Source organism: Hesperophylax consimilis, chromosome 3 (assembly GCF_061612785.1).
Source record: "Hesperophylax consimilis isolate HC1 chromosome 3, BYU_Hcon_1.0, whole genome shotgun sequence".
In the NCBI taxonomy this organism is placed as follows: Eukaryota; Metazoa; Arthropoda; class Insecta; order Trichoptera; family Limnephilidae; genus Hesperophylax; species Hesperophylax consimilis.
The window spans coordinates 36,488,887-36,513,728 of record NC_142838.1 but is presented as its reverse complement, the minus strand read 5'-3'; the positions used below and the strand labels follow the sequence as shown (position 1 = coordinate 36,513,728).

The following is a 24,842-nucleotide window of genomic DNA, read 5'->3' as shown; positions in this document are numbered from 1 at the left end:
TGGATGGAAGGGGAGTGTACATTTGCGAAAAAATAATATAACTTGGTTACAAAGTAAGAAATAGTTACGAGATTAAAAACCGTACAAATTGTTGTATTTGGAAAGAAGAAAAAAAATATTTATATATAAATATATATTATGGAGGACAAATAGAGTATTGTAGTATAATTTGTGAGATTTTCAAGTGAAACTAGGGAATCAGTTTTTTTGTTAATGATTTCCTTAAAATATTTTTTTATATATTTCGATATTTGTTTTTTTATCATTAATGCTTCTGATTTCTTCTGGTAATTTAATAAAGAAATTTTTGTGTGTGATGAAGATGTGTCATCTTCGGATCTACCGGATCTGCCCTGATGATGGACACTGCAACGCTGTCCGAAACGTCAAAGTAACGTAAAGAAGGAGTTAGCGCAACACGGCATAACACCCCAAAAACAAACAACAAAAATGCTTTTGGCCGTGAGAATCTAAAAACTTACCTATTAACCTTTCCCTTACTGTCCTAAAAAAATACACGCTGTGTAGTCAATACACATCTTAAAATAAGCGATTTAAAATCTGAAAAATATGAATATTCATAGCCAATCGCTTATGTTAATTATATTTTATGTCAAAAGTGATAATAATTGTAATTTAATAGCTGAAAACATGAAAAAACCATCGGCAGATGCTAAAAAAACGTGCGAAGGGTCCTTATCTAACGACGGTCCGTGACCGAATGGCGGCGGATGGGCGCTGGACTCACGCACACAGCTTTGCGTGTTTACGCTGCCAGTCTTGCAGGGGTTTCAAACTTAAATTTTTTTTTAAATGAAATAAACAAATTTGTAAAAAGAAATATTATATTGAGAAACTAAATATTAAAAATTCTACATGCATTATATTTAAATATAACAGCAAAATTATGTAAGAACGAAACAATACAGCGAAATTAAAAATAATAAAAATTTTAAACCCAATATATTAAATTGTTAATCTAAATTGCATCGCAATTGTTGCAGGAAAAATTTTTTTTTCTTCTCTGTGGCTTGTGCATACAGATTTTTGACAAATATGACAAACTATGGTGCTTCTTTTTTTTGTGTTGTATGGACAAAATCTGCAAGTTTTCGACGGTGCTCGGGACACTAGTACATTTCTTGAATCACTCGTAATATCATTCGTAACAGCAGTTGCGGGTGGTGTTTCTTGATAATATGACAAAACTGTCTCGAAAGCATCTTGTTGTTCTTTGTGAAATTTGACCGTGCTGTTTTTTCTTTTCATTACATTGGGCTTAGCCAACTCTAAACCTAGCTGTCTTCTGAATAATTTCCTTTTACTTCTATTATTTTTTTTCCACTCCGGATACTTTTGAATCCATAATAAATGTGTTCAGTGCAGCAATGTCTAACATTTCCATGAACAAACGAAACGGCCATCTTCTTGTCGACCTTACACATGAATACTCGGAGGTCATTTTGTCCCCTGTGTCAACGGCACCTTTGGTTTTATTGTAATGTAAAATTATATCGGTTTTTTTTGTATCGGTTTGGCTTATTTCATTTCCAAGAAATTGAGTTGATAGCAGCAAAACTGCTTTATTTTGCTGAGGCACATATGACACAAGTGTTTTATTTGATGTAAAACCAAACTGGCTACTATACAATGGCCTTTCTTTTGATGGCAAAAACTCTTTAGGGATTTCCCTCTTATTTTTGCGAAGAGTGCCAGTTATGGTCAGATTTTTAGATAGAAGATTGTCCGCCAGTGGTACTGACGTAAAAAAATTATCTGTGGTTATGCCTCTATTGGTGCCATATTGAGGTTCCACCAATTCCATAACGACACGATTGCCTTGATTTATTTCTCTTTTATTATTTATCATACCGCTGTATATTTGCATGTTACATATATATGCGGTTTTAGCATCTCATATTTTGATGCCATACCTTGCTGGCTTTGACTTCATATATACCCGAAATGGACATTTACCTCTAAACGACGCCAAACGCTCATCCACGGTTATATCAAGCGATGGAGAGTAATTTGATTTACACGCATCTACCAATTTACTGAAAATCGACTTAATTGGCTCTAGCTTGTCTGAAGAAGCTTCAAATCTCTCTCGTCTTGTATCTCTATTATCAAAACGGATCTGACTATAAATATTTATGAACCTGTCTCGAGACATAGCTGCCGTGAAAAACGGCTGACAAAATGGACTTTCACTTGTCCACAACTCATTCAAACTTTGTTTTCGGGTGCGATTTCTGCCGGAAGCAAGCATTATACCGATGAAAGCATATAATTCATCTTGGGATAATTGCTCAATCATATTCCCGGGTAAACGCCTCAATTGACGATTCGTTTCTTGGCATATTTCTGTCACCATATCTGCGCTTATAAATAAAGCAAACATTTCTCTTATTGTGTTAGATAATAAACTACCATTTTTCAGGCCGGAAGTTTCATTGACAATATTGCATTGCCGACGTCTCGATGATGATGGTGGTAATACACTCCATTCGAATCCATGTTTTGAAACCAGTATTTCTCCCTCGTCTTCATTTTCACTAGTCGATTCCGAGTCCGATTCTTCTAAATGTTCAACCAAATCTTCAGTATCTGATATGTCATTGTTCATTTCAAACTCAATATCACTATCATAATCAAGTTCTTGCGCTATCTCTTCTTCTGTTAAATTTCTGTCAGTCATTATTCTTCCTGAAAATGGAAGGGTTTTTGTAAATAATGTAAAACGCAGTATTGCTTAACTGAATATTATAAGGAATAAGAAAAAAAATTTAACATTTGAAATACCTAAATATTCAAAAATAAATCTTAGATCCATGATTAAATGACGAAAGCGCACGGATAAATAGTTACGTAATACACACTTTTCAATACTATAATATAAGGTTATTACCTTACTATTATAATACTATAATACTATAATACTATTGTATAACACAGTATTCGGAAATAAATGAAAAAGAACTTACCAAAAATTATTATTTGATTATCGAACGGAAATAATGATTCACTTTAGTACCCCTGCACAAGTTGGTCACGAGTGGTAGCTACACAATTCGGTCGTAGGTATCGATGGTCTAAATAGAACTGGGGACAAGTGGATTTCTCATCTTCCCGCATAGCGAGACATCAATAGGGTGTCATTTCTTTGCACACTCTTCGCGTAGCAATGGCACACGGTTGATTGTATTGGTGTATTTGTTCCCGATTTCTTACAAAAATCTCGGATATTTAATTGAATTTGAAAACTATATTAAATATTATTTTTTAATTCGGTGCATAAATGTATAACGGAGGAATACCTAAAATCTGAACCCAGAATTTATTATATTTATAGAGTTATTAAAAATATTAGAAGCAATGTGTAGTAAATACACACCACAGATGAGGAAAGGTTAAAGAAATGTATTCCTTGGTGGTTATATATAATGGTGCTGGGCAAAAGAAGTGTGTAGTTTAGGGCATGCAAATATATATTTAAGTCTGGTTCGATTTTCAGTTATGAATGAGTATTTATCTTTTTCTTTTATAATTTGAATAATTGAATTTTTCATAAATAAGTTTTTAAATGTAGGAACTTTGAATTCTTCGAATATGCGTTCAGTGGGGAAGTCTGGAGGTTTTTTTAGTATTATTTTTATTATGAGTTTTTGAACAATTTCTATGGGGGTCAGGCTAGTTTTGTAAGCTGCTCCCCAACTGATAATGGCATATTGTAGAACAGACTGTACTAATGCATAAAAATTGAGTATAGTTTAATTCCGTTGTTACTTCCAGATACATGTGCTGGAATGAGATTGGCATGGTGAGATCACACACATCGGAAACAGAGAGCAGCATCGAGGTGGAGTTCCACGACACCAGCACGCATCACAGCATCCATCTCAACAATCATCTTAACCACGTGCTGGCTGCGCTGTCCAGCACGGTGCTGGTTCTAGCCTGCGAGGCTCCAGGGTAAGTGCTCACCCAGAAGATGTTAATCTTTATGAGAAATATTTTAACATAATTTTATTATTATTATAATTTATTAATGCATTTATTAATATTCATCTAGCTCTGAGAAACCCCTTTAAATATTTTACTGTAAAATTTCAAATTCCGTGAAGAATAGGATGTGTTTTCTAAATATCGAATTATATCAAAATTATAGACATTTCGAGTCAAAATTTTTCCATATGTTTTTTTTAAAAACAATTGAAAAATTATTTTATCCAGTTCCTAAAATGGTATATTTGATATTAGGACAACTTACAAATCAGAAATATATATCGTTAGCAGTTTATTTATGATAAAATATTAGTCTTGTCCCCATGATATTACAATCAATAAGTTTTTATTGGTTTGTTTTTGCTTGCAATGCTCGCTGGTTCTGCGGATGACCGGTGGGGAGAGTCGCTCCCTGCCTCCCGCCTGACGCCTCAGACCAGCAGCGCCTCTGCCGGCAGTTCCGCGAACCAACCGTGAAGTGTAGATCCCTGCTTGGCCGACAGAGATGAGAATAACGCCTCTGGCGGCAAATCAGCGAACTAAACACTGGCGGCAGTATTTAAATGCCCTGTTAACAATACACAGCACATTTAAAATACCTCGGAAACTTTCCAAAATTCAACCATTTCTTACAATCTATTATTATTTACCTTTATGTGTGTAGTAAGCTGGTGTGCATCACCCTCGTGGGCGGCAGCAAGGAGTGGAGCGTGTCACTGCCAGACCTCGAGGAGGCGGTGTGCGTGGCGGCCACGGACAGCCTGGTGGCCGCCGCCACCACCGCCAGGTTCCTGCGCCTCTACACACCCCTCGGCACTCAGATACATGTAATATCAACACATTCACATCATTATTAAACTAGAATTATGGGTGTTTTTAGAAATTGCATTTTTTGTCCAGATTCCGTATGAATTCGAGATGAAAAAACTGATCTATTTTTTTGCCGATTTTCGTACAGTTTAAAATGAGACACATTATTTTTTGACATCTGTTATCTGATGTTATTTTTATCAATATTTAACGTAACGTAACGTGTATTACTGTTCAGTATTGTGAATTTCGCATGTCTTTTTGGTGATTTGTTGTCCGCAGCGGCAAATGACAGATGCTTTTATATTATCTATGATTATGTTAAAGGTGTTGCCACTTTTAGACAATTTAGTACTGTCCCATAATATTATGTCTTCTCTACTGGCAACTATCTGTATGAAAATAACGATTGTGTAAAGCAAAGATTTTTCATATGGGATACACGTAAAACACCCTTAACCACTCGGAACATTAGAACGTCAAAAGACGTAAATATGATAATAGCGGTCAAGACATTAGTACGTCTTTTCACGTAAACGCGCGAGATTTTACAAAAATCGATTTATTTCCATCACTAGTATACGGATTGCCATGATTTAAAAAACAGAGTATTGATAATGAATAACGCTACGCGTCTGCATTCAAGAATATCTATGGAATTTCGAGGTGCATTATCTAAGTCGATTGGACTTGTCATCTTGTTCGTTCATAATTTATTGCGTTTTTAAATAATTTATTAAAAATATTTTAGTTTGGACGGTTAATATTTTGAGGTGACTAATAGTTTTTAATTATATTTCTTCAATATATAAAGTGTTATTTCTTTATGATACTCAGAAAATAGTACATTTTTCACAGCTTTGAAATAATGGTCAGCGATTTTTACATATTTTTGACGTTTTCAGAAAATGTATATTTAGAAACGCAAATATTTACGTATAACAAAACAATACGATAGTGAATTTCATAATCTTTCCAAAACATTTTTTAGAATGAGGCTACGTTTCCCAAAACGTGAGTTATGAAGCTTTTAACAAAACTCGTGAATAACACAAAAATTTTCGCGTTTTGACAGTTCGCAAAGGAACACAGAGTAAATAAAAGTTCTTTTCTGAGAGGTTAAGGCACTACGTAGTAATGCAAAATCATGTGTTTTTGGTTTGAAAATTTGGTCGCCTAGAAATGTTTCAGATGCTTTAATTAAATACTGCGAGTAGAATACATCTTGGCCTTTGAAATAATCGAGTATTTTTTAGATAAGTCTTTTTATAGGCCAGAAAAAAATAATGTATAAGGCCTATAAAAAAACTGCTTTAAAGTTCAAAATCTCCTACTTATAAAACCATTTTTGGTTATGATTTTATTTAATAATGTGGCAAATTAAGTTATTTATAAAATGATCGGAAAAAAATTAAATATTTATTCCTGAACATCTACAAAATTAAATGAAAGGCACTTTTTGGCCATGTTTTTTTCTTGCATAAATCAAAACAGGCGGATGGTGTGGAAATTTGGAATTTGTGGAAAGTGGGAATTTAAACCTTATCGCCATCTACGTAAGAGGTGTTATTGATAACGGCTCGATTTAAAATATTACATGACGTAGTGCATCGCCTTAAAGCTGTCCTGCCACACATATAAAAGAAAGAAAGTTTGGAAATTATTTGATCTGTGGAGGTATGAAAATTTTTGATGACTGTTTGAGGCTGTAGGCAAAATAAGGTGCACAGACGCATGTCTCTTGTCATGCACAAAGAAGGCGTGGTTTATTAGTAGTTCATTAATGCTCGTTAGTGGCTTGCAACATCGCACCGCTGCTCACACCTACCTTCATTCCGGACAACACTAGAGAAAGGTCTGTTGTTTTTGGCCGAAACTTGGATGCGTGAAGGTGGGAAAAATGAGTTATGTTACGTTTACTGTTAAAATCTTAAATTATAGAAAGTGAAGTAAATTGAATGAATCATTGGTTAGCTAATAAAATCTGACTCCTAAGGCATCCCAAATTTAGGCAATACATATTGTGTGATTGTACTTAGTGGGGGAGGGGAAGGATAAGGAGAAGCTAAATCAAGGTTTGGAAGTACCTTGCTATTTCAATACAATTTACGTAATCTTAACTAACCAAATAAATAATCTTATTTTTGTAGGTTATCAGTTTACTGGGAACCCCAGTTTGCCTGACGGGGAGGGGGGGCACCCTCCACTGCATGTACCACGCCGCAGACCCGGGAGTGTCGGATCAACAAATTGCCATGGACACATTTTTAGTCAAAGGTAAATCACTCACATTAATGGTGGCCCCATTGGCTGCATGGGTAAGTTTTGTTTTCTATTTTGTCATCCTACTTTGAACATGGGCCTCCCTTAAATGTTTCCAGATTTTCTAATCTTCGAGGGCTGTTTTTTGTTTCAATGCAGGTAATATATATATATTTTTTTTTAATTGGATTATTATTTTTGATTATAGGTAAATTCTTCGAAATTTCCCGAAATCAATTGTTCGAAGAACATGTTTTTCGAATGGCAGTTTTTCGAAATGCACATTTCACAAATGCTCAATTCTTAGAATAGCAACTGTACGAATTCCGTAAATTTTGCATGCAAAGGCTCTTTAAAAAAACCACACTAGATTCAAACTAAATATCTATTAATTTAATGGAAATGTCAATGGAGAGGTGAGTTGCCCAAAAACAGTCACACGGAGATCGGAACAAGACTGAGGGCGATTAGTCCAACAGCTGGAGTGAGGCAGGGCGGCAAACAAGGTGAATACTTCTTTCGACAGCAGTTTAGAGTGACGTACCCCACAAGGGAGGAATGGGACACGGTTCCAGTCCCTACCCACAAACAGGAACTAATCTGGTTCACAGATGGGTCCAAGATGGAGGAGGGGACAGGGACCGGTGTCTGTTTACAGGGTTCCAAGAGGGAATTTAGTATACCTCTAGGAACACATTGTACTGTATTTCAAGCTGAGATGGAGGCCGTCTTAGCTTGTCCACAGGAGAGGATACATATCGGACACAGGAATAAAAGCATATGATCTGATAGGCAGGCAGCCGTAATGGCACTGGAAAGTAACCGATGCGACTCCAGACTGGTGATGAAATGCAAAACCATTCTTGAAGAACTTGCTACCATCAATAAAATAACCCTGATCTGGGTACCAGGATATAAAGGAATTGAGTGCAATGAGCGGGCTGATAGACTAGCAACTACGCACCAAAGCATCACTTTCGGCTTGCCACACAAAAATACACATTGAAAGGTGTGTCAAATCCCGGCACTGGGAGGAATGAAAAAGGGCACCCGGAATGAGGCAATCCAAATTACTCATAAACGGACCAGACCCAAGGAAAACCAGACAACTGCTCAATATGGACAGAAACTCACTGAGGGAACTGGTAGGACTACTAACGGGACACTGCTATCTCAGGAGACACATGCAGTTGTTGGGAGTGGAAAACACCAACAGATGCAGGAAATGTGAAGAGGATGAAGAAAATCCAATTCACCTTTGGTGCCAATGTCCCGCTCTGTTGGGAACAAGGCTCATAACTGGGAAGACACATTGTAGAACCAGAAGACATAGCCACATATCCAATGACATCCTTGGTGAACTTTATAAAAGGGACCGGATTACTGTTAAAGGAATGAGGTAAAATGGGAGAAAGTACAATGGGCCTATGGCCCAAGTGCTCACGGGAACCTTACATCAACCGTCTCGTACATAAAAAAAAATGAAATAAAAATATATTATTATATTTGGTTATTTAAAATTCAAAGAATTGAGATGTTCGAAGGATTACATGGTCGAAGAAAACGTAGTCGAAGAATGAGTAGTTTTGTAGAATTGATTTTCGAAAATCTTAAAACGTTAGGTAGCATTATTTTTACAGCTTCGTACAAAAAAATAATATAAGTGCCGTAATCAATTTGCTAAATAAGTTACTTGTGTGCTTTACCTTACCTACCTCACTAAATGTAATCTGTTCTGAGGTAGGTGACAGGAAGGTACAATAGTTGAATTGAATAAATATTTCAGTGAAATGTTGTTGACAGATTAGGTAGTGTTAAATTTAAATAAGAACTTTACTTTTCTGTGCCACGGCCTGGAATGACGCACGGTTCCGTCGCTCCGAACTGGATGAGTGATCTTTTTGTGGAACGAATACGTATTAGTTATTGCTATGGTCTGTAGTGGCAGCTGGTTATATGCTCGAAGAATTTGTAATCAGACATCCTTCCATCCCCAAAGATGATTCCTGTGTAGAGTTAATGTTAAGAAAAACACATCTGATGAATATATATTTTGATTTCCACATTTGTGATAACAGAATAAGAGTAACTCTTAATTTCATTAACAATTGTTTCCCGCAGGCACAAACACGCGCGTGATCAGCTCGGGGGTTCGGGTAGCACTGTCAGCGGGATGCTCGTTGCGCTGGGCAGGGTGCACAGAGCGCGGGACGGCGGTGACGATGGACGCCGCTGGCCTGCTGCGCCTCTACCAGCACCACACGCGCCTCTGGCTGCCCGTGTGCGATTCCACTTCGCACGCTCGTGGAGTGTCCGATACGTTCTACGTCATATCGGTGAGTCTCCGTGATGTCCTTTCTGTAACGAGATAGAGCTATAAGAGAGAGAGAGCGTTAAAGAGAAATGACAATGTTAAGAGTGTGCAAGGTTGTCCAGTGTCTCTTCATTATATCTGTCATTCGAGGTAATACATTGTATCAATTATTATTAGACATGATACGCTCATAACTAATTGCACAGTTAGTTAATCCTTTCTTCTCTCCAAATGAGAATCCGATTGAGCTTGTGATTTATATTTGTAGCATCAACGACATTTTGTGGAAATTTATTCCATGCTTTTACTACTCTATTCACAAGGAAGTGTTTCCTAAGAATGGATGCAGAAGGTTTTTTTTGTGTCCACTGATATAATCTCCAGATAAAATTTTGAAAGTCTCGATCAAGTCAACTTTTTCTCTTCTTTCTTTTAATGTTGGTAATTTTAGTTCCTCGAGTCAATTTTTACAGTCTATCGTCTATTATTCCGCCATCCCAATATCACATTAAAACCTTAAGCAATTGTATAAAAGGCAAAAAATTGCACTTTATAAAGGTTATTCACTATGTGAATATTACTGTATTACATTCTTTTCAGCTCTCATTTGCAATTCAGTTGGATATCTGGATTATCTGAGAAGGCAACTATCTCACGCAAAATGTATGTGGCTTAAATGTTTGTTTATTATTCCAGGTATCAGAAGAAAGTGAATGTGTTCGAGCTGTTCTCTGTCGAGGGTCTCCATTCCCTCTCACAGCTCCTCGCCCAACAGCCACTCAACTTCCTCTCAAGGTTAGGCAGTGTTCATTAGATATTTATTTATTTATTAATTAATTAACGGACTTACGTCCAATATATTACAAAGCGACACGAGATTTGGGACAATGTACAATGCAAGAGTAAAGGATGGTATATATATAAAAGCAGAGACAAACAGGGAAAACATAAGAAAATATAAATGAAATATAAGTGTCAAGTCAAGTCAAGACTTTGCTAAAACTAAAGTGATACAAAATATCCTCAATTGCATAGTGAGCGACAAAAAACATTCTGACTTATACCAAAAAAATCAAGGTCTTGACGTGAGTTGACCATTCTACATATTCTGGACAATGGTGAATTATAAGCATAATTAGTCGAGTGTTGATTGAGGAAGAGCAGTTCTTTATTTACTTGAGTCTACGAGAAGGTATATTGAATGAGATGAGTTCTAGTAATGTAGGTGAGTCAATAATATTGTTGATAATTTTAAAGAAACAAATGAGATCAGATTTTTTCCGACGGTCTTCTAAAAGAGAAAGGTTTAGAATTTGTTCAATTTCATAATACGAGTAATTGCCTCTTTCTAATCCTAGCCTCCTAGCTATCCCTTTTAGGAACTGATGTTGAACAGACTCAATATGACGAATATGGATAGCATAAAAAGGAGACCATATAACACAAGCATATTCAAGATGGGGGCGAATCAAGGAGCAGTAAAGAGTTATAAGGGTTTTTATTTTTTTGAAGTCAGTAGTGATTCTAGTGATGAAGCCAAGTAGTTTGAAACAATCACATTTATATGTTCCCGAAAAGAAAGCTTGCTGTCAAGAGAGACACCAAGGTCTTTAATAGATTGAACAGATTATCTACAATTTCGGTAATCTATTCATTAACTCCAGAGCCCTGCGCAACCTGTTAAAGAGAATGCACACCTTTGAAGTAATTCACTTATTGTTATTTATTTTATTTATTTATTTACTAAGACATACACAGTACAATAAGATGCAGTTAAGGATATTTTCGTTATTACATAGCTGTAGTACCTACTACATGTCCATAAAATATCGTTATGATTATATTGTATGTATTGGGTCTATGATCGAGACGTCTTCCCATGTATATAAAAAAGGATGGCGCATCAGATATGCTGTATTTTACTTTAAAATGAAACAATAAATTATGATTTAACCGGGCAATTTTTATTAATTTATAAAAAAGACAGATTTATTATGAAAAATGATCTAAACTGAATGGTAGCCGCGGCTGTGCTGGCATACCCTGAACCTGTAATTAAATTCTCAAACACTTTTTCCCTTGCAAACTGGTTCTGCTAATGTTCAATAATTGTTGTAAATGATGACATGTTGATGTTCGTGGATTCTCATCGATGCCCTCACTGACGACTGCAAGTTTTCGGCTGACTGCACAGAAAGAAGATGTGGTGGAGTCTGTTCATCCATAACCATACCTATTTCCTGAAATTTTTTAATTAATCTTCCGTAGACTCATGTGAAATATTGATACCAAAAATTCCACACACATTACGAAACGGTCTCCGCAAAACTTTTGGCAAATTGTAATAATTGTAATTTTTTAACAATACATTTTTTTGTGTAGCTATTCATGTTTTATAACTACAATGACTACAGATGACAAAATGTCAAACATTAGAATTGCCAACTATATTAAAAATGGTGGGAAAATCAGATCCAGCATTCCCGATGGGTCATCTTTATGAAAACAGTTATCGATAAATGAACTCATAATTTTCTACTTTAATTCATTCATCGTGTTACATTTTCAGCTTCCATTTTGCGAGATGGACACAGAAAAAAGTCAGTATGAAGAACAACTTCGAAGAATGGCAATTATGGGTTCCACGGAGGAATCAAATGCAACACTGGAGATTGCACTCAAACTGTTTGCGGTAACTACATAGAATTGAATACCTAATTGATTTTATGCTGCATCTAATAATCTAATAATCATTATTTTAATGAAAAACTTTGTGCATTCTATAGGTTGCACCCTTAAAGACGGCCAATGATAAACCATAAAAATTGTGTGTATCGGTGCATAAGTCTTACACTATCAACAGTGATGTCCTCGCAAAACTTCACTCAGAAACAGCCATTTGTCTTATCGTGATTTATTTTTGGGTTATTATCCCATGTTGCACTTCTTCCTTCTTTAGCCAACATTTTTGACAGCGTTACAGTGTTCATCATCAGGACAGATGTGTAGATTGTGGTGAAGTGTGGGTTTATGTATGAAGAAGTGATACCACGTTAAAAATAGATAATCCTCTTGAGTATAATAATTAGGGAAATTATTGTGGTTTTCGGCATTTAGTTATGGTGTAACCATCAAATACCTGATACCAAGAACTATTATGCTTAGCCCCTGATATTAATGGGGTTTTTGTGGATTTCGATTGTCTCCGTAATTAGGCGTGCTCAAAGCGTTTTGGGTCTTCCCAGTATTTCAAGAACAAATCCAAATAATTTTTTCAATGACCGCTTTGTCCGGATAGCCGAGTGGTTATAGCTTCTTTCACCGAATTAAAAAAAAAAAATTTTACAAATTAATTTTTGTGGATTTCACATTGAAATACAATATATTCCTTTATGTTTGCAGTTGGCGTGCAGGAGCGAGGTGGAGCAACGGGCCTCGGAGCTGATAGAAGTCCTGCAGGAGCGGAGGGCCATTGCCCCGGCGGCTCGATACGCCTCCCGGCTCGGCAAACTGCACCTGGCCGATAAGCTCTCCAGCATTGCCAACGACTGGGAGAATAGCATCGTGGAAATACAGCAGCTGGAGACTTCCACGCAGCATCAGCTGCCCTCCGAGGAAGAAGAGTCACAGGAACTGGATTCTAGCCTGATATTGCCGCATAATGGGAAAAGAAAGGAAGAAATTGTTCCACTGAAGCCAGCTGTAATTATTACTGTTATTTGTGTATTTTAGGAATTATCAAGTACCAGCTGAAGTCCCCGGCATTGCCCGAGCTTTACACAGAGTTTTTAGAAATCAGACATAATAATAATAATAATAATAATTTATTTCAAAAATCTGTTAATGAAAAAATAAGAAAATACACAGATTTAGGAAACGAAATAAAAAGAATTTGGCATTCTCAGACTATAAAAATATTACCATTCGTTATTTCGGCTACTGGCATTATACCTAGCTCTCTCATTAAAAATTTAGGCGTATTAGATCTATCAAAAAATTTATATATAAAGATGCAAAAGTCGGTCATTTTGAATACATGTAGGATAACGAAAGATTTTTTAAATATTTATGTTGAGGGATCAGTAGGATTTATAGGCCCTGTTAGAAGTTCTACCGAGCCGAACCCTCTGATATGAAAATATCTGGAGTCGGTGAATTTTTATTCCCATTTGATCTCTGGTGAGTTGACGTGTTGTTCTTGTATTGTTTTGTATTTATTTTGCTTATATAATGCACTTACATAGTGTTGATTGACTAGATGATCATTTGTGGAAAAGTGAGTGGAAGGGTTAAGTTTTTCCTTTGGGGAAGATTTAACCCGGACAACAAAATCGGAAGTTTAAAAAAAAAAAAATTAGATGACTTGTATAGCGCCGTTTTTGTGCAAAATCACCTCAAGGGCGCATAGTCAGTGACCTTCCTCTTGTTTTGAAGGTCAAGTGTGCAAAATTTCACTAACCTCAGAATAAAACTGTAGATTTGTATCATATATATAAGCACCTTATAATAATATTTGGATGATTTGTATAGCGCCGTTTTTGTGCAAAATCACCTCAAGGGCGGTGAGTGCTTATCAATATTGATTGATTTCTGGATCGAACAGACATGCGAAAACGATCAGTTTGAGACAAGACATAAGGCCTCTGAATATGGACAGTGAAATCTGTCTGAAACGTCAGGAATTAAAAAGTCCTTTTAAGGACTACGTTACGCGTGTAAACTGAGAAAATTATTCTACATCTTACACCCGTGAAAACCTTAACCTTATATAACTTTAACTTAACTCCTTATATATACACACACAAACATGAAATATGTTCACACACATATGTATATATACACAACCAACCCCTCAATAAACGAAATGCGACAATTTCTCATAACATTTTTCAAACAACACACATTTTCTCGGAGTGTGTTCATTCACAGAATGTCAAATCGTCTCTGTTCAAGCAATACTAATTTTTGAGATATTGAAAATTTGAAAGCTAAAATATATATTTTTTTTAAATGGAAGACTAACATTCCCGGGTTACGATTAACCTGACAATATTTGAAAATCTCTTACTACCACCACAGCAAGCAGAAAATATTGCTTGTGTTGTGATGGAGGACTTGAACAGTAGAGGAATTGAACCTGCGACGCCTGGGTGGGACCTAAACTCAGCAACTGACCGTTCAATGTATGTACATACACTTTAAAATACGGTAGTATATGTAAAGGAAATTTCAAAGTTTTCTCTATCCACATAATAATAGAAAAAAATTAAAGCATTGAAATAAAATTATTTCTTTACCTAACATTCAAATTTAGATATCTCAAAACAAATAGGTTGGTGACTTTTGCCAAAGGCAATGAAATATTTGTTAAAGTGTTTGTGTTTTAGGACAATATGTAACATCACTTTCTAGGTGGCAAAATACCGCATATTATATTATGATTCGTGGCTCTTTTCTATCTCCTGAACAATTTGTTTTATGTCTCATTTGCTGTATTGCATGCAGAATTATGACACATATATGCATTCTGTCATTAGAGCAATTTTTCTATTAGGCTTAATCAACATAATGTATTATTCCAGCCTCTGAGAACATTTGGGGCAAGGAATCCATTCCGCAAGTCGTCTGACAACGGCGACAGTTCGGAGCGAGGCCGCCCCTTCCTGCTCACTGACCGCCAGCTCGTCACCCAGGAGAGCACTCCCAAGGCCAGCCCCATCACACCTGTAAGTTACGATGTATTGAATTTTGGTATTGCTCTCACTTTTACTTTACTTCTCTAGTAAAAGAGTTCCAGATACATATACACTGTATATGGATACACATAGAAAAAGCGGGAAACTGATGAATCATAACTCATTTTTGTGGTAAACCTTTTCTTAATTTTTGAGTAAATCGAGTCGATTGCAATTGTTTGTTGCTAGGGGTTTAATAAAACCGTTTAAAATGTCAATCATAGACCCAGCTACGAATCAAATCATCAAATCGTAGACCCAGCTACGAAAGTTTTTAACTCTTAAGTTGCCGAAAAAGTGGATAAAGTAAAAAAAAAACTGAATGCTCAGATTGAAAAAAGTGTTTGTATCGGCTTTTCTATGAGATGTTGATTCACTAGTTTCTATAATATCAAAACTTAAATAAAAAAATAATTTATAGGAAAAAAGGGTATCTATATTGTAAAGACTATTCCTGCATAATTATGCGATATCACCGGAGATTGTCGAATGAACCAGAAAAAGAATAACTCTGTCAACAATCTGACACAAGTAATCTACGCCACTCAACAAAGGGTAGATGATTTATATATATTTAGAACCCCGTTAATTCGAACTCCGATAATTCGAAAAAACGCATAATTCAAAATTTTCGCCAAAAAAATATCCACAGAAAATTTCCACAAAAACAGAAAAAGGATCGGCCGCTACCGAAATCGGGCGCGAAATTTCGGTTTACACATAAATATATATCGTATTTTTCGAATATCCGAGTTTAAAGGACCGGCCGCGACGTTAATCGGCAGCGAAAATTTGATTTACGCGGAAATGTGTGGTATATTTATGAATTTGCTTAGAATAACTGAACTTGAAGGGCCTGTAGCGTCAAGAAGAATCCAGATTAACTCGTTAATAATAAGCAGCTCGATCTACTTAGTACGTACTTGCGAGTTACTACGGACAGTTAAATTGTAAACAAAACAAAGCAACCCACCTGCTTCAAGTATCTACTCGCCTACCCGCGACAATACGATCGCAAGTCGGTCTGGCACATTACGACAACTCGCCAGAAGGTTCGAGCCTATCGCCTATGCGTTAACACAGTGCAACTGAAACTTCCCGAAAGACCCAGACTGAGCGAGTGGCTCCGATTTAGTTGCAATTCATCTACCTACTGTTGCCGCCGGCCGTACAGTATAAATAAGCCCGACGCAGCGAGCAGTCAGTCAGTCATCAATCTGCCGTCAGTGGACAAATCTCGCGAGTGACAACCGGTGCGCCCCGCACCCCCCGCTAAGGACAATACACCCGGCTTCGCCCGTACAATCATGGACTCCATCGGGACATCATCTTAGTGCCTTGGCCACGTCCCTGGCCAGCGCTACACGGATTACAGCGCCCTGGTTCCAGCGTCTCTGACCAGCACTTCATCCACGTATCATGACCACCACGAGGACACGCAGCATCCTCACTGGTCTACGCAGCTCCCGCTCAACCGCCTACAAGGTCCACCGCACCTTCGGCCTTCCAGTCAGCACTGGAGTACCTGAAGACCCACGTTCTTCGACAGTGTCTGACCATCATCGAGTCCCGGTCACCAGCTCCCGGCGTCGACTCACTGACCCGCGCTTGACCAGCCATCACAGCCAGCAACCGGAGATTACTACACCAGTCCTACGTCCACTCTCATCACGGCTATCTGACTCAAATAAACACTGTGACCTATAAGACCGACTTTTATTTCATGTCTCTCACCTGATCGCCAAAGGCCAATCGCGACGAAAACTGCTGGTAATAATTGGTATTAATACGAGTTTACTCCAAAGATACCACCCGAATTTGAAAGGGGCGGCCGAGGAACTCGATTTTCTACGTTTTTTTTTTTTTTTTTTTTCATAAAATTTCGAATTACGTGGGAATTCGTTAATTCGAAATTTGATTTTTGATGTCCGCTGGATTTCGAATTAACGAGGTTCTACTGTATTTACTTTATGGCACTTGCAATACTGTTGCCTCTTTGATGAAGTCTAGCAGTTTACTAGCGTTGCTAACTCCAGATTTTGTTTGTACTTAAATAATTTAAACCTTTTAAAAGTATATTATGTACATGTTTTTGCTTTTAGTGCATTTTTATTGCACAGCATTTCTATTTCGGCCATTTTTAGCTTATAATAAAATTACTTGTGTCTTGTCTTTTAGGCCAGCAATGTCCTGCCGTCCGAGACTTTCATGCAGTGGTACACGCGCTGCAAGGAGAACCTGCAAGCGGAGAACAGCGAGCTGACTGCCGAGGAGTTGGCCAAGCTGGCCATGAAGACCTTCAAGGCGCAGCAGCTTCAGCAGCGGGCAGCCGATGCCACACCCAAGAGGAAGCTGTCGCCCACCAAAGAGGACGAGCCTGCGGAAACCGTCAAAGTGGCACCCAAACAGTCTAAATTAAGCGCATTTGCATTTCACAAGCGAGCATAATAACATTTGGGATAATTTTAGGATAAAAACAACATTCAGCCCCTTGAAGACTGAAATGAAAATTATTAACAATATTTATTATCAAACATACTAATTTCGGTTGTCTGTGCTTTGCATTAATTCTTTTAAAAATTGGAACGGATTTTTCAAGAATTCAGACTATCCCGTGATTCACGGTTCTGCTGTAGTATCAAAATGGTGGTTCCTTTCACTGTCATTTTCCAATAATACAAATTGATGTTTTTATATACAGACAATATTTTCAATAAATTCGCATGCAACAATTCTTAATTTAACAATGTAAATAATATTACGAAATATGTACCTTATCTAGTAGGATTTTTAACAATAAAAAATTTAAAAACAATAATTTTATTTAAAGACATTTATTTAATAATGGTTTGATACCATTCCACCACCTTTAAGTTAAATAAAAATCTAGTTCACAAGTAATAATATATTCTATTCATTCAATTTTAAATGGTCAATAATGCTACAAAATAAGTACATATTATTTACTCCCAGGTAAAAATAGGTCATCATGTTTAATAGTCAGATCGGGCGTTAGCCGGGCGAGGGAAGACTCCTTCGAACATCCTCTGCCACTCGGATCCGTGAGGATAGGAAAACTTCTCCAGAGATTCCTTTTTGAACTCCGTGCTGTATCCAGCCATCTGTTGAAATTCAAACTAAGAATTAATTTGAAGACTCAATATTAAATGGGCGAAAATTAAAATAATATTATACCTGATGCATGTATTTTCAGAACGACGATAAAATGTGTGAATTGTGACTGTCCAAATTATAGCACAAAATATGAAGCTTTTTGTAATACAGTGAAATCCAAATACAAGATTCCCACGCAGGAACTTTTGTTTTTCGGACGCTTGAAGACTGAAATTTTGAAAGGGTCCAATTTATCCCATATATTATATATACAGGGTACCCTGTACAAAACAATTATTAGAACGGTCTTGGCCTATGGATGTGAGGCGGGAACACTGACAGCAAAGTCTGCGGAACGGCTGGACACCTTCGAAAGAAAGGTACTTCGAAGAATCTTAGGAGCGGTGCGAGAGGGAGAGGCATGGAGAATCCGCCACAATAAGGAGCTATATGACATCTACCAAGCTCCCAGACTTTCTACTCATTTACAGCTCCAAAGACTAAGATGGGCCGGACATGTGCACCGAATGCCAAGCACACGTGTACCAAAGAAGGTTTTAACAGGACACCCGGGAGGCAAACGAAAGGCGGGCAGACCTAGGCTGAGATGGGAGGACGATGTCAGGAAAGATGCCAGAGGACTACTCCATGTTGCAGATTGGAAGACGACGGCCGAGGACAGAGGGCGGTGGAGGCTCATGTTAAAGGAGGCCAAGGCTCGAAATGGGCTGTAGCGCCATTGAAGAAGAAGAAGATTATATATACAGGGTGTCCGGTGGTAAAGTGCACTAACTTCTGGAGGTGATTATACAAGTAAAAAAGATAACTTTTTAGACTTTTTAAGATAGACTTTTTTCGAAATTTCAACATTTGAAGTTAGTTTTCAGGTAAATAAGTTGAATTGTTTATTATAATTGTATTGAAAAATATTTTTGTTTGTGAAAAAGCAGTTGGAATTTTGGAAAAACGTCATTTTTCTTTTTTACTTCTACCATCGTGTAGAATCACTAAAAATTTAAATAATTAAATAATTTCTATCACACTGAGATGAAAAGGAACATAAAATAATTTCGCGCGGCTAATTCAAAAGTCTATTTTACTTCTCCAAAACATTATCTTGTATATATATCGAGCCATAATCGGCAGAACAGCGTAAGCGACGTTTTTTGTCAAATTAAGATTTTTAACGAAAGCCGTTCAATGTTACCTAATACTTATGCGACAAAAATATAACAGTTCTATCTTATACGCCTGACGCTTTTTTGGTACCTGTGCCTTTTAGCGTATGAACTTCCTTACAAATCTTGTGGGCGAGCAAAACAGCGCAACCGACGTCATTTGATAGCGTAAGCGACAATATGGTCGGTTACGTTCTTACGCCGAACGGTAGAGAATGTTCCAGTTTTGTCAGTTAGCGTCCATCGGATGACCAGTGCGAACGTGTCAGTCCCGTAAACATTAATAGAGACGATGGAGCTAAGCTTAATAGCTCTTGGTATCCGGTAATTGGCGGTTACACCAGAGCTAAACGAAGAAAACCACTTAAAAAAAAAATTATATACGTTAATGTTAGCTCAGAGGGTTGGAGCTGGCAACACGGTATCACATCCTCATACAGAAGCTCACATTTCACCACAACCTCTAATAACACATCTGCCCTGATGATGGACACTGCAATGCTGTCCGAAACGTTGGCTAAACAAGGAGTTAGCGTAACAAGCATAACACCCCAAAAACAAATAGCAAAAATACTTTTGGCAGTGAAAATCTTAAATCATAATTGAAAATGTTAATTCATTAGATGAATCTGGGCATAGTAACATTGTGAATCTGAATATTTTTAGAAAAATATTTAATACGAATTTCAACTTGGGTTTTCATTTACCTAAAAAGGACAAGTGTTCTTTATGTGAGAAAGTGAAAAATTTGTCCGGTGACGAGAAGCTTCAGCAAACTGAAATGGATATTTACAAAAGTCACCTCAGCGAAAAGGAAAAATGCAAAGAGATCTTCATTAATGGTCAGGCTAAAAGCAAAAATGATAATGATATTTTGTGCGCAAGTTTTGACCTCGAGAAAGTGCTAACCACTCCCCATGGAGAAAGCGTAAATTTGTATTATAGTCGAAAATACGCATACTATAATGAGAGTATCTACGAAAGTGGAACGAAGAATGGATATTGCTTTCTATGGGGTGAAACTGATGGCAAGCGTGGCTGTAATGAAATCTGCACAATAATGTACAAATATTTGAAAATGATTGAAAAACCGAGGAAGAAATCCAAGATTTTATTGTACTGTGATAGCTACGCTGGTCAAAATAAGAACCGAGCAATGTTAGCTATGCTCTCTTATTTCATGAAAAATGCAACTTTCATTGAATCTTTAGAAGCGCACTTGAAGTGAAACAACACAAAACTGCGCTATATAAATGTTATGTTATTATTATTATTAGAAATACATTTTCTGTTACCAGGTCACACCATGATGCCGGTCGATTCCATGCATGCGACAATTGAAACTTTCATCAGGCGCAGGGTGATTTGGGCTCCATCAGAATGGCCCACCATAATTTCCAATGCTAGGACACAGCCTAAAAATTATCAAATCATTGTTGTGTCACATGCCGAATTCCGGGACTGGAAATCCTTTGCTGCTGCTTACATTCCTTCAAAATTTAAAATTAAATTTGGAGAGTTACGACAGGCCTCATTTAAAAACAACTCGTCAAATATTGAAGTAATGTACGGCTTTTTCAATGAGAGTAAGTGTTTCTGCTATCGTGGTACGAGAACACGCCGTCAGATGGAATGCAGGAAAACACTTCTTCTTCTTGACATATAAATTTATTGATTCACAATATAATTGCAGAGGATCTTATTTTCCTCTGCTAAAACTTAAACTGAAAGAAATAAAGGTCTAGTTTCCTCTATTCTTCAGTTTTCCCTAGGTTTACATAAACCTAGTAATTATCTCACGACTGACTGCGTAGGTACGTATGTACCTACCAGTTATATCAACACTAGCTCCTGCGTAGGTACGTCTGTACCTACCAGTTATAGCAACACTCTAATACTGTCCTTTTTCTGGGAGGTATCTGTATTTAAACTAAATTCTGAAGGACATTTTACCAAAATAAAGATGTTCCACCCGCTCGTTGGCAAACAACATTCTTAACATAAAATAAAATGCACTAAACTATTCTTAATGATACAAACGTGACTTAAACAATACAAATATTTTAAAGGGATTATTTTAAGGGACATGAAACTTTATTTGGGGTTTTTATTACTATGGGACAGGGGTGGGAAAGGTATTGGCAAATATGTTTAGGCATAATGGTTTAACTAGGGTGATCATAAAATATAAAGCGAACAGCCCTATTTGAAAGCTGCCGCCGCTTGCAGTAAAATGTCACTAATTCTTAAATCATAAATGATACACAAACAAGACAATATCTTTATAAAAATACCAGGCCAATGAATTGTTTTATTGTAGGGTCGAATCTGCAAATGTGGGAAGCTACACTATCTTTAAAAATACGAATTGTGAGAACTGGCCAGAAGGTTAAATTTTACTGAGCAATATGTAATAGTCACATTCTGGAAGATACATACCTCCTCCCGTGAAGATACTTCACAAAATAGGCAAAGAATGCGACTGTTATCTTTATTAGGTACCTACTGCTTGTCTACAAAAATTACCAGTTAAATTTATTAAAATTACTAAAATAAAAATATTTATGCTACTCTTAAAACTAAAAATTCCGTGGAATATGTAAATCTTATGACTAAAAATCGTGTAGTAGGTAATGTCTTAAAACTAGAAATCCCGTAAAATGTATATCTTATGACTAAATATCGTGTAGTAGGTAATGTCTTAAAACTAGAAATCCCGTAAAAATGTATATCTTATGACTAAATGGTTGTAGTAGGTAATTTCGCATTCACCTCCCCCCGTGAATTCATTTCACCTAGCGGATAAAAAGAATGCGATGGTTGTATCTTCAATACTGCTACTTTAGTAGCCGGTCTGCGAAACGTACCGTGATTTGTTTGAATATCTACAACGCGAACTTGTCCATCGGCTCCGGGGTATACTTTTACTACCATACCCTTTGGCCAGGTATTCCGGGGCAACGTGTTGTCACACAGGATAACTACGTCGCCTACCTTTATAGGTGGTATCACGTCATGCCATTTAGAACGTTTTACCAGTGTAGGTAAATATTCTCTTACCCATCGTGACCAAAATTGGTCGGCAAAAAATTGTGCAATACGCCATTGCTTTTTTAGGCATAAATCGCCGTGATCAAAGACCCCTACGATTGGGGTGTCATATTTATAACCTAACAGGAAATGATTTGGTGTTAGACTTTCAAAATCCTTGCTATCGAGAGAAACGTGTGTGAGTGGTCTACTATTAACTATATTTTCTGCTTCTAACAGCAATGTGTGCAAAGTGTCCGGGCGTGGTGCTTGCTCGCGTAATATGGCGTAAAACGTAGTTTTAATTGATTTTATTAGACTTTCCCAGGAGCCTCCGTGGTGAGGAGATCCTGGCGGATTAAATTTCCAATTTATTTTCCTTGCCGAAATTTCGTTATTTAATTTGTCCTGGTTTAGAGATGATAATGATTCTGATAATACCTTATCAGCACCTCTAAGGTTTGTTCCATTATCACTCCAAATTGTTAGCGGGTAACCGCGCCTAGCAATAAAACGTCTGATTGCTAGTATGGCGGAATCCGTAGTCAGGGAATCCGCGATTTCAATATGCACGGCTCTTGTTGATAAACATGTAAACAAAACACCGTACCGTTTTTCATTTCTGCGCCCTATTGTTACTTTCATGGGACCAAAGTAATCCATGCCTGTGTGTGTAAAAGGACGTATATGATGTTGTAACCTTTCCATAGGTAAACATCCCATTAGAGGTGCCTGTGGTTGGGCTCTCTTATTTTTGCAAGTTTGACATATATATTTAATTTTTCTAATAGACTGACGGGCATTAAGTATCCAATACTTTTGTCTTATTGCATTTAAGACGTGTTCAACTCCACCGTGGCTAGACATCTCGTGAAACTGTGTAATTAATAATTGAGCTAACTTATCTTTATTGTCGACAATTATCGGGAAGACTGTACTTAATTGTACGTCTTCAATCGCCGCAATTCTACCCTGTATGCGTATTATTCCATTTACATCTAAATACGCACTTAATTGTCTTAATCTACTATCTTTTGGCAATCTTTCGTTTTTGGATAAAATTATAATTTCTCTATGAAACGTTCTTTTCTGAGACTCTTTTATTAGAAAATGTTCTGCTGAAGTTAAGTCATCAGCAGTAAGAGAATTATTTTCTGCTTGTTTGCCTCTACATTTGTTGATGAATTTAAAAACGTACGCTGTAGCTCTTAATAATCTTGAATATTTGGAAAATTTATTTAAGTCTATGAAACATGCCGCCGATGTGGTGAGTAAGATAGCCGATGGTTTTAACTCTAATAGTTCTTTGTTTATGCTATCACACTGTTTAGCCAAATTCTCTTGCGGCCATACTTCTGGAGGTGATTTTAGGAATTCGGGACCAGAAAACCATCGCCCCTCTAATCCTAAATCTGTCATTCTAGTATCTCTGGTAGCCTCATCTGCTATATTATCTTTAGTTGGAAGCCACCGCCAGCATTCTGAACCAACTGTTTCATCCAACTCACCTAACCTATGCGCAACAAAATGCTTAAAATTTCTTGAATCAGATTTTAACCAGCACATTACGGTTTTTGAATCTGTCCAAAAATGTTTCGAGTTAAAGGTGAGCGTGTGTTCACCGATTATACATTTATATAATCTACTACCTAAAAGGGCTGCTTGCAATTCTAAGCGCGGAATTGACATCGGCTTGATTGGGGCTACGCGGGTTTTGCTAGCAATAAAATTTACGAAGACCTGACCATTAGCATTTTGAACACGACTATAAGCTACACAACACATTGCCTTTTCGCTCGCATCACAGAAAATATGAAGTTGTCTGTCTACGGCGTTTTCACCATCGCATAAAATCTCGTAATACCTAGGAATTTTAACTTTACTTATTGACCTTAAGGCTTCCAACCACTGAAGCCATTCATTAAAATTACGATCATTCAATTTATTATCCCAGTCAGTACCCGACCTCCATACATTTTGCAGTAGTATTTTAGACCGAACTGTCAGGGGTGCTAAAAACCCGGGCGGATCGAATATTGTCATAATGACTTTCAACATCTGCCTTTTCGTGGGTCTTTGCTTCCCAGAAATAATATCCCCGGGAATTTTTTTGAAGCTTAGATCGAATGACAATGTGTCTGAATTTGGATCCCATTGCAAACCTAATGTTCTCTGTATGTTTTCCTCACCTTGTTCGAAACAAACAACATTATTCGACCTGTGGGCTACGGGAATGTTTTCTAGCGCCTCTGGCGCGTTACTTGCCCAGCCGGTGATATTAAACCCGCCTTGAGCATGTATGTATGTAATATCTTGTATTAATTTCTTCGCACTTTCTACTGAATTTACACTATCTAAATAGTCGTCCATGTAATGTTTTGTTTTTATTGC

The 24,842-nt window shown here is 37.1% G+C and overlaps 1 protein-coding gene across 1 annotated transcript in view; it reads left to right on the top strand.

The window, feature by feature from the left end:
* Ctf4 (Chromosome transmission fidelity 4) overlaps window positions 1–17,919 on the top strand; it is a 30,489-nt gene extending 12,570 nt beyond the window's left edge. The window contains exons 8-16 of the mRNA XM_089651100.1: window positions 3,796–3,975; window positions 4,673–4,835; window positions 6,969–7,095; window positions 9,202–9,416; window positions 10,091–10,189; window positions 11,964–12,086; window positions 12,797–13,096; window positions 14,977–15,120; window positions 17,308–17,919. Of these exons, the coding sequence (XP_089507226.1) occupies window positions 3,796–3,975; window positions 4,673–4,835; window positions 6,969–7,095; window positions 9,202–9,416; window positions 10,091–10,189; window positions 11,964–12,086; window positions 12,797–13,096; window positions 14,977–15,120; window positions 17,308–17,577 (1,621 nt within the window). The 3' untranslated portion in view covers window positions 17,578–17,919. The remainder of the gene's footprint in view (window positions 1–3,795; window positions 3,976–4,672; window positions 4,836–6,968; window positions 7,096–9,201; window positions 9,417–10,090; window positions 10,190–11,963; window positions 12,087–12,796; window positions 13,097–14,976; window positions 15,121–17,307) is intronic.
* The last annotated feature ends 6,923 nt before the right edge of the window (window positions 17,920–24,842 follow it).